This window comes from Cannabis sativa, chromosome 1 (assembly GCF_029168945.1).
Source record: "Cannabis sativa cultivar Pink pepper isolate KNU-18-1 chromosome 1, ASM2916894v1, whole genome shotgun sequence".
Classification (NCBI taxonomy): Eukaryota; Viridiplantae; Streptophyta; class Magnoliopsida; order Rosales; family Cannabaceae; genus Cannabis; species Cannabis sativa.
Genome location: NC_083601.1, coordinates 13,851,312 through 13,862,666, shown reverse-complemented (window position 1 = coordinate 13,862,666; position 11,355 = coordinate 13,851,312). Strand labels below are relative to the sequence as shown.

General features: G+C 34.9%; 1 protein-coding gene across 1 annotated transcript; it reads left to right on the top strand.

Annotated features, from left to right (window-relative positions):
• Window positions 1–731: 731 nt before the first annotated feature.
• Window positions 732–5,177, top strand: LOC115705441 (CDP-diacylglycerol--glycerol-3-phosphate 3-phosphatidyltransferase 2). Its single transcript, XM_030632777.2, has 7 exons — window positions 732–1,561; window positions 2,415–2,512; window positions 2,608–2,658; window positions 2,787–2,900; window positions 4,156–4,212; window positions 4,325–4,410; window positions 4,537–5,177. Exons 1-7 carry the CDS (start codon window positions 907–909, stop codon window positions 4,655–4,657), a joined length of 1,182 nt encoding a protein of 393 aa, XP_030488637.1. The 5' UTR covers window positions 732–906; the 3' UTR covers window positions 4,658–5,177.
• The last annotated feature ends 6,178 nt before the right edge of the window (window positions 5,178–11,355 follow it).

Below are 11,355 nucleotides of genomic sequence, written 5' to 3'. Positions count from 1 at the left end.
ACTCTCTCTTTCACACAACCTGTAAATGTAAAAGAATTTCAGAGCCAATTGCTCGGAGCCAAATTTTGAAGGCTTGGCCAGGCGCTTGGGGAGGATTGAAAAGGATGTATTAAGGAAGGGAAGAAAGGACTTGGCGAGGGAGTGAGCAAGGGACTGTTCGTCCTTGGAGGCGGTGGCTTTCTTGGTTTTTTAGGTTTTTGAGATCTGAGCAAGAGCGAAGATGGCAGGAGAAGAGAAAAGAGATTCTGACGGAGACGAAGCTTCGAGCTTGGAAATGAGAGAGGTATCCATGGCAGATAGGAAGAGAGATGAGTGAGAGAGAGAGAGAGAGGAAAAAGGTGATGGAGATGGAATTAGGGTTAGGTTATAGACCCCACAGTATTTAAGAAGAAGAAGAAGAAGAAAAGAAAATAGAAGAAGAGAAAAGGAAAAATATATATATTTTTATTATTTTATTTATAAATTTATAATTTTTTTTTAATAATATTTAAATAATTAATTTTATGTGGACCATTCAAAATTTGTCATTATATACTTAAGCTGTCTAGCGTGACACTTAACTGAGATTTTTGAACGGAAGGGTAAAGACATAACAAAAGTGAGGCTTATGTAGTTTTACGGTCAAAAAATGAGTTTATGTGATTAAGTGTCACAATAAAATTTATGTGATTTTATCGCTAATATTTAAAAAATAAATAAATAAAGTATTGAAATTACAAAAAGAAAAAAATGTTATGATAAACAGAGGTTACAATGTGATAAAAAATAATTAGTGAGTTTTTTTTTGGAAGAAAAAAGAATTAGTGAGTTGATAAGGACATTTGATAGAAGAAAATTGAAATTGTGATTGAAAGGAGGAAGGAAGGAAGGTGTGATTTTGTTTTAATTTGGGTCATCTCATCTCCAATGCCGTGTCTCGCCCTGAAACTGAGCATGGCTGTACCCAGTTATGCCCACAAACGGGTATGGGTCCGGACCATCACTCCCACTCCCACCAACTTTTTAACAACTACTATTTCATCTTCTTCTCTCTCAACAACACAAACAGTTTTCAAGCTCTCTTCTTCTTCTTCTTCTTCACTCTCCTTATATACACAAAATAGAGATAAGCATAGAGATAAAGAGAGAGTGGTAGTAACGGCTACTATTTATAGGAACCAATGGAGGATATCCCCTTCTTATCCCTGCGCACCCTCAGCGCACGATAGCAAATCATCGCCGCAATCCTTAGGGTTCTCTTTCAACCACAAATGCTTTTCCCTCTCTCCTCCTCCTTCTTCCTCTTCTTCTTTGTCTAGCTCTGGTTCCACTTCTTCTTCTTCTTCCGAGGACCAAATTAAACAAGGGTTTTCTGCGTCGTCTTCTTTTGAGTCCGGGTCTGAGGGTCTTTATTCCGAAATGGGTTCTGAGGACAAGGACCACCACCGTAAAGATTGGTCGTCCGCCGGGGAATCCAACGGGAAACAATCGCAACAACACCAGCGACTCTCCAATAAGTTTCTCACCCTGCCCACTATTCTAACCCTAGGTCGAGTCGCTGCAGTTCCACTTCTCATTAGCAGTATGTTATTTATTCCCATTCCCTTGCTGGATCGTTGTTTTGTTTGTCGGGAAATTGGGGTGATCTGATTGGATAGATCTGACTGAGATGTTTTCTGAGATGGGTGAATTGTTGCTTATGCTTCTTTGTATCTTAGCTGAACCAGATTGTTTTCATGTGGGGGCTAAATGGACTGCTTTTTCTGATCAATGAATAATTATACCGGCGAATTGGTTCAAATTCTGGGTTTTGTTGATGATAATTTTGTTTGTCAATTTAGATCTAAAATATAATCGCCCGATTACATCATTTTGTTGATGGTTTTGTAGTGGGAACTTTGCCATACTTATTCTGATTGTACATTAAATGTTGCTTTTTCATTCTTCGAGATTTTGATTTTCTCTTGGAAAATCAATTGTATTACATTTGGGCTGCATCTCAGTTTGGAATTCTCGTTTATATTCTATGCTCTTTGTTTATTGACCAGTAGCTCAAATTTTGTTGTTTATTATGCAAATCTTCTACGTTGGAGGGACGTACCAAAGTAGTTTGAAGCTTTGGCTGACAGATTATGTTCTGTATTTATAGCCACTTCATCTCTATCCTGTAAACCCTTCTATAACCTGCATGAAGTTGGGTTGGTTCCCTAGTTTTTGGCAAAATGCCATACCGTTTCCAACCTACCTTGGTGCATTAATGGAAAGTAAAATGAATGCAATGTGCAGTCAATTATGAAAAGGGTTCACCAAAGAACTAAGAGCTCATGACAACTTCATTGTTTATCATGCTTGTCCTAGCTTATTAAATTGATTATTGCAGCATAATCTTGCTTTCTTTTAACTAATTCATTCATTCACTTTTTGTACCATGTTAGCTTTCTACGTGGATAGTTGGTGGGGAACAACTGCCACGACAAGTATCTTCATTGCTGCAGCAATTACTGATTGGCTTGATGGGTATATTGCTAGGAAGGTACGGTAGCTTTTTTTTTTTAAAATAATTCAAGTGGTGCAGAATTTTCCAAATCTTATCGAGTGCTCTAAAGTTTTCATCTTTTTTTTTGCCAGATGAGGTTAGGATCAGCATTTGGGGCTTTTCTAGATCCAGTTGCTGATAAGGTACCGTTGTCCTTATGTAACTTTAAAACCGTTCTCTTAAACGCGTTTGCAACGAAGAAGCATGCGTTGGTTATATTTTAAGAAACATATATGAACCTGAATCCCATTGTCATGCCTACTTGATGCAGCTCATGGTTGCTGCCACTTTGGTATTATTATGCACGAGACCCTTGGACATTGGTATATTTGGGCAAGTTCCATGGCTACTGACTGTACCTGCAATTGCTATCATTGGTAGAGAGGTAATGCAGCTTTATATATTTTGTTACTATATCCTTTAGTTATAAAACCATTATTGGGGGGATGGGCTACGAATGTGCTATCTCCAAATAGGAGGGTATCTATTACCCGTTCTTGATTTAGATTATATACTAACGAGGAAACTTTGTTACTAATTGCTAATTCTTTATTTATATCTATGTTGTTCTCCCTAAGTTCATCTCATCCACCAAAAATGAAAAAGGGTTCGGTTCACTTGCAGAATTTGTTGCACTCACAAGTATTATAATCTAATAACAATTTTTTATATGTAGAAAAGCCCCTATTTGTTATACTCTTCATTCTCATTCGAATAGCTGTGGATGGTTTAAATATATGTATTGGCTTTTCACTATTTCCTATTCTAGGTTTCCCACTTGGAAAATAAAGTGTTTCATATAAGTGGATTTATGTGGGGGAAAATAAAGTGTTTCAATGTTTCATATAAGTGGCTTTACGTCCATAACTATGGATTCCAATTTGTGAGATACTCTAGTTGCTCAACTAATTAGTGGTTTGGTGTTTGTAACCGTTCCAATTATGAGAAAATAGATTATGTTACCATCAGAGTCTTAGTTTATCCGACTACCAAAGCGGTTTTTACCCTAATCCATTATATGAACTATAAAAACTTTGAAATTATCTTCAATTGTATTTGAATGTAATGTAGAATCTAATTTGACCAATCATCACAATGACTCTTCATAATTCCATTGTGGGAGTGGGATAATGTTTTGAACCAGAATTCTAAGGTGTGCCCCTTATTTGGCTTTTTTGTTCACTGTCTCCAGTTTTGTTTGATTGTTCAATATAAGTGTTTGGCATATTATACTTCTTTTTTTGTTTTTTTCCTCGTCACTTGCACAATAGTTTGGTTTTGATGATTATTTAAAAAAATGACCTTCTAGACTCACTTTTACTGTCTCATGCACAGCATTTGTGGGAAATTCTTGACTCCCTATCTGGAGCCACGGAAAATTGTAAAAAAACAGCCATTTTTTGCAAAGCGACGTTAAAAAATTCTGCTCTCACCAAGTACTCTTTAGGAACCTGAAGTCTTTTACTAGCCATATTTAATTAAGTTGTAGCTCATTTGGTGATTCTAGTACATCTTTAGTTTGACATTTTCACAGTTCCATGTGATTTCTTCTTTCTCTGTCCCTTTTATTTGGTTTGGTTGTGGGACTCATCATTAATTGATGGTTATTATCTTACAAAATGTTTGCGACTCATTGACAGATAACCATGTCTGCAGTTAGAGAATGGGCAGCTTCTCAGGATACCAAGCTTTTAGAGGTCTGTTTTCTCTACCTGTTTTACCAAAACCAACTTTTCTTTTGTTTTTAATCTAGTGAAGCTATTAGAACAATAACACTATTCACTATAACCAAACATGCACTATTTTCAGGCTGTTGCTGTAAATAACTTGGGGAAGTGGAAAACAGCCACACAGATGACTGCTCTAACTATCCTCCTCGCTGCTCGAGACAGCAGGTTGATTTCTTTTTCCCCCATCTTTCTTCTGCCTGTTCTTTCCTTAAAACAATTTTATATTTCACTAACATTTTACCTTTATGGCTATCTTCTAAATTCTTCTTTTTCACATGTCAATTATTGCAGCCTTGGAGGGCCAGGAATTTTTGTAGCTACCGGGGTTGCTTTGCTTTATATCTCAGCTGGACTTGCTGTTTGGTCTTTGGTTGTGTATATGAGCAAGATATGGAGAGTACTGCTGAAGTAGAACTCCAAGCCGGCTGTTTTTGCATTATCTGATATACATATATATATCTAAGTACCTTCTTCTCATTGGGGCTTTACTTTTAACACTCCCTAGATGACCCTTTGATCCACTTTCACTCATTGGAGCTGTTTCCACAGGTATGATGGAAGGTTAAGCTGTTTTTGGGCATAAGCTATAAATATGGGAACACAGTTTAGGTTCAATCATCCAATAGTTTGGGAGAAAATGTTGGGATATAGATGTTGATAAAAAAGGGTTCCCAATGACAAGTCATTACTGGGTAGAATCGATTTTGGTTTTTCCATTCTTTTGGAGGATCATAGATCTTTGAAGAAGAGGTTGGATGATGTAGCATTAATATTTGTTGCTATTGCAGTCTTGGTATTGGAACTTCAACATTTTATTTATTTATTACTACTATTCACACAGATCAAGATTTGGTATTAGAAATTTTTCATCGTGTAAAATAAATACAACAAATGGTTTAAATATGTTAACCTTTTAGACCCTTCTCATGTCATTGCTGTGTTTATTTTATTAGAGATATTGAAGGCAATACTAGTTGAATTATACATTTTGTAACACTAATTCTACAAATTGATTTTTTTATCCAAATTTTTTAAACTCTACCTCTGTTTGGTTTTTACTATTTTGTTCATTTTTTTTTTGTTAAAAGCCAACTTGAACTCTGGTGTACATAGGAGTGCAAATGACATAATTTTAGTAGTTCAGGTAATATTTATTATTTAAATATTATAAAAATAATTTATAAATATGTAATATAATTAGAATAAAAAATAAAAAATGATAAAAATTAACATTTCTTTTAACTTATTCTTTCCTTTTTTTTTTCTTGTTTCTTGATGCTTCTTTCTCTTGCCAAATGCTTCACGCTATTACACCATAACCAAACCAACCACTAAATCTCATCACTACAACCGTTTGCCCTAAATCAAAGAAAAAATAGGGTAAGAATAAAAAAAAATTAAAACCCAAATCATAAACAGTATAACAAATCTCAAATAAAATTTAAAACCAAAATCATAAATAGATGATAGATCTATAATTTTATCTCAATCACCACAACACTCTTCCTTTGGTTCCTCACCACCACCACCACTACCACCACAACACACTCAGATTTGGACCCATGCCAATTTCGACCCAAACCCCCAAACCCAAAAACCCCAAATCCTAAACTCAAAACCCTCAAACCTCGAACCCCAAACCCTAAATCGTAAAACCCCGAATCCCAAACCCAGACCCCAATAGAAAAGTGATACACAACGGTCTTGGCTTCGTCCCTATAAAATTTTACAATTTCAAAATGTGTAGGGTGAGATTTTGAAAGAACACTAACGACTGTAAGAGTAAGGAAAAAACTTGTTGAAATTTATCCTAAACAAAAGAATATTTCAATTTTTGAAATAGGAGTCATTTTAACAAAATTTAACCTCAAACCAATATTCATATTCATGTGTTAGTAGTACGAATTCATTGTGAGTAGTGGGAAAAAATATTTCAAGATGGGTCCGGGCCACATTTCACAAAAGGGTACCACTATCAGCAATGTAATTTTTTTTTACTATTTCAATTAGAATGATTATTACTGCTTGAAAACTACTTTTTCTCTTAATATAACTAACAGAAAAGTGACGCACAATGGTCTTGGCTTTGTGCTTGTGAAATTTCATGACTTTTTGAGATGTGTAGGGTGAGATTTTAAGAGAAAACTAACGGGTGCAAGAGTAAGAAAAAACTTTAAAAAGAAGGATATATTAAATTTTTAATTAGGGGGATATATTAACCAAATTTAACGAGAATCTAATCTTTATATTCACGACTTAGTAGTACGAATTCATTGTGACTAGTGGCAAAAAATATTCCGAGATGGGTCCGGGCCACATTTCACAAAGGGGTACCACTATAAAAAAATGTGAGATTTTTACTATTTTGATTAAAATGATTATTAGTGCATGAAAACTACTTTATCTCTCAATGTGACCCATAGAAAAGTGATGCACAACGGTCTTGGCTTCATCCTTGTGAAGATTCAAAATTTTTCGAGATGTGTAGGGTGAGATTTAACAGAACACTAACGAGTGTAAGAGTAACGAAAAAATTTGTTAAAATTTACCCTGAAAAGAATAATATTTTAAAATTTTAAATTAGGGGGCCATTTTAACTAAATTTAACGCGAATCCAATCTTCATATTCACGTCTTAGTAGTAAGAATTCATTGTGACTAGTGGAGAAAAATATTTCGAGATGGGGCCTGGCCACATTTCACAAAGGGGTACCACTATAAAAAATATTAGATTTTTACTATTTCGATTAAAATGATTGTTAGTGCATGAAAACTAGTTTATATCTCAACATGTCCAATAGAAAAATGATGCACAACAGTCTTTGTTTCGTCCTTGAAAAGTTTCACGATTTTTCGAGATGTGTAAGATGAGATTTTAGTAGAACACTAATGAGTGTAAGAGGATGGAAAAAACTTGTTAAAATATACCTTGAAAAGAAGAATATTTTCAATTTTTCAATTAAGGGGCCATTTTAACAAAATTTAACTCGAATCCAATCTTCATATTCATGTCTTAGTAGTACAAATTCATTGTGACTAGTAGCAAAAAATATTCTACGATGGGTCCGGGCCACATTTCACAAAGGGGTACCACTATCAGAAATGTGTGATTTTCACTATATCGATTAAAATTATTGTTAGTGCATCAAAATTACTTTATCTCGCAACGTGTCTAATAGAAAATTGATGCACAACATTCTTGGCTTCATCCTCATAAAATTTCACAATTTTTGAGACATGTAGGGTGAGATTTTAACAGAACACTAACGAGTGTAAGAGTAAAGAAAAAACTTGTTAAAATTTACCCTGTAAAGAAGAATATTTTTAATTTTTGAATTAGGGGGCCAATTTAACAAAATTTAACACGAAAACAATCTTCATATTCAAGTCTTAGAGTACAAATTAATATCTGCCAGTACATATGTTGATTCGTATTCTCTAAGGTTGACACGCGTAATCCTCTAAAGTGCCAGCCGGATTTCGGGTATAACAGAAGGAAAGATCATTCCAATGTAACATGAGAAAAAATTTAATGATTTTTATCAATTTTTTATGTATTTAAATTTTATATTATTTTCATTCCTATTCCCATTCCCCTGAACCATGAACCCTAAACCAAAAACCCCTAAACCCCTAAACACCTAAACCCTCAAACCCTCAAACCGTAAAACCCTAAACCCTAAATCCTAAACGCCAAAACCCAAACCCCAAACCCCAAACCCTAACCCCAACACCCAACACCCTGAACCCTGAACCCTAACCCCTGAACACAGACCCTTAGGTGGCATTTGGTTAGAGGTAATGAAATGGAATGCAAAAGAAATAATTTTCATTCCATTCTTTTGTTTAGTTTCATTTTAGGTAGTGTTTGGTTTACATGAATGAGTGTAGGAATGGAATTGCTATTCCTAAAGAAAGATCATTCAAATGTTTGGTTTGTTTATTGTCATTGAAAAACTCATTCCATAGGAATTGTAATTCATGTAAACTAAGGAATTACTTTTCCTAAATAAAATGACTTGAAAGCCATTTTATACTAACTAAAAATTATTTTTTCTTATCTACCATTCTCATAAATAAATGATTAAAGTTATAATTATATGGGTAACATTTTTTATTTTAAAACATATATCTACAACATTTAATATTACAATAATATATTTATTATATTTTTTTTTGTACATAATTATAGTTAAGTAATATTATTATTATTATAATTATATGGATAAACAATGTGTGATGATTAAATTACATGAATAACATTTATGTTGATACTTAAATATTTAATATAAAATAGACTATTAAATTAAATATTTATTTATATTTTATTATTTGATTATTAGATCTAAAAACATATAATTTGTCATTTGAGAGTGATACATAAATATATATCATTTTTTTATTTGTACCATAATGATAATTTTATGAAACAAAAATTATTTTAAAAGAGTAAAGGACATTTTGGTCAAAATAATTAAAATTCTATTTCATTCTATACTATACCAATCATCACAATTCTTATTCGGTTATTGAGTCCATAGTCTTTACCAAATAGAAGAATAGAAATTCCATGCCATTCTATTCCTATTCCTATTACCATTCCCATTCCTATTCTATTTTTATTTTGTAACCAAACGCCACCTTAAAGTATTAGAATGTCCAATAGAATGCCCTTTCCAACATTTTGGTGGAATGAATATTCTATTTCGAAATGGAAGGAACGACAAGAATTATGTAACATGAGAAAAAAATTAATGATTTTATCAAATTTTTTATGTATTTTAAATTTTATTTTATTCAATTCTCATTCCTATTTCCCTAAACCCTAAACCCTGAACCCTGAACCCTGACCCCTAAACCCCTGATCATAAACCCCTACCCCAAACCCTAACCTCTAACCCCTAAACCCCAACTCCAGCCCCAACCGTAAACCCTAAGCCTAAACCCCAAACCCCAAACCCCAAACCCCAAACCCCAAACCCCAATTCCCATTCCCATTCCTTAACCCATTCCCACTCCCATTCCCATTCCCAACCCATCCCCATCCCCATTCCCATTGCCATTCCCATTCCCTTCGCAATCCCATTCCCATTCCCCGGCCCACTCCTATTCCCATCCCATTCCTCGACCCATTCCCATTCCCATTATCATTCCCATTCCCATTCCAATTCCAATTCCCATTACCATACCCATTCCCTAGCCCATTCCAATTCCCATCCCCATCCCCATTCCCATTCCCATTCCCATTCCCCGGCCCATTCTCATTCCCATTCCCATTCCCTGGCCCATTCCCATTCCCTAGCCAATTCACATTCCCATTCCCATTTTCATTCGCATTCGCATTCGCATTCCCATTCCTATTCTCATTCCCATTCCCATTCCCATTCCCATTCCTCGACCCATTCCTATTTCTATTCTGATTCCCATTCCCCGACCAATTCCCATTCCCATTCCCCAGCCCATTCCCATTTCCAATTCCCATTCCCATTCCCCCACCCATGCACATTCCCATTCCCCAAACCATTCCCATTCCCATTCCCCAAACCCCAAACCCCGAATCCCAAACCCAAAACCCAAACCCTAAAACCCCAAACCCCAAAATCCCAAAACCCTAAACCCTAAAACCCAAACACCAAACCCCACACTTAAAACCTCAAACCCTAAATACTAGGTCCAAGATCCTAAACTCTAAACCCTAGTCATAAAACCACAAACCCTAAACCTCAAACCAAAAAAACCCCAAAAGCCAAAGACCCTAAACACCAAACCCCAAACCCCTAATCCCAAACCCCACACCTCAAACCCCAAACCCCTAAATCCAAAACCTAAAAAACCAAAATCCCAAACCCAAACCCCAAACACCTAATGTACAATAACTTAACCCAAAACCCTAAACCCAAAAACCCAAAACCCCAAACCCCAAATCCTAAACCCAAAACACTCAACCTCGAACCCCAAACCCCAAATCGTAAAACCCCGAACCCCAAACCCCAAACCCAGACCCCAATAGAAAAGTGATACACAACGGTCTTGGCTTCGTCCCTATGAAATTTCACAAGTTTTCAAGATGTGTAGGGTGAGATTTTGAAAGAACATTAACAACTGTAAGAGTAAGGAAAAAACTTGTTGAAATTTGTCCTAAACAAAAGAATATTTCAATTTTTGAAATAGGAGTCATTTTAACAAAATTTAACTTCAAACCAATATTCATATTCACGTGTTAGTAGTACGAATTCATGGTGAGTAGTGGGGAAAAATATTTCAAGATGGGTCCGGGCCACATTTCACAAAGGGGTACCACTATCAGAAATGTAAAATTTTCACTATTTCAATTAGAATGATTATAACTGCTTGAAAACTACTTTTTCTCTTAATATAACTAACAGAAAAGTGATGCACAATGGTCTTGGCTTTGTGCTTGTGAAATTTCATGATTTTTCGAGATGTGTAGAGTTAGATTTTAAGAGAAAACTAACGAGTGCAAGAGTAAGAAAAAACTTTTAAAAGAAGGATATATTCAATTTTTTAATTAGGGGGATATTTTAACCAAATTTAACGCGAATCCAATCTTCATATCATAACTTAGTAGTACGAATTCATTGTGACTAGTGGCAAAAAATATTCCGAGATGGGTCAGGGCGACATTTCACAAAGGGGTACCACTATCATAAAATGTGAGATTTTCACTATTTTGATTAAAATGATTGTTAGTGCATTAAAATTAATTTATCTCTCAACGTGTCCCATAGAAAAGTGATGCAGAACGGTCTTGTCTTCATCCTTGTCGAATTTCATGATTTTTCGAGATGTGTAGGGTGAGATTTTAACAGAACACTAACGAGTGTAAGAGTAACAAAAAAACTTGTTAAGATTTTTTCTGAAAAGAAGAATATTTTAAAATTTTAAATTAGGGAGCCATTTTAACAAAATTTATCGCGGATCCAATCTTTATATTCACGTCTTAGTAGTAAGAATTCATTGTGACTAGTGGAGAAAAATATTTCGAGATGGGGCCTGGCCACATTTCACAAATGGGTACCATTATAAAAAATGTGAGATTTTCACTATTTCGATTAAAATAATTGTTAGTGCATGAAAACTAGTTTATATC

What these genes read in the sequence shown, in the direction of transcription:
- LOC115705441 (XM_030632777.2), top strand. Translation starts at nt 907, where the DNA reads ATGCCGTGTCTCGCCCTGAAACTGAGCATGGCTGTACCCAGTTATGCC. An exon ending in AGGATACCAAGCTTTTAGAG is followed by an intron (nt 4,213 to 4,324) that starts GTCTGTTTTCTC and finishes CACTATTTTCAG; the next exon opens with GCTGTTGCTGTAAATAACTT. An exon ending in CTCGCTGCTCGAGACAGCAG is followed by an intron (nt 4,411 to 4,536) that starts GTTGATTTCTTT and finishes CAATTATTGCAG; the next exon opens with CCTTGGAGGGCCAGGAATTT.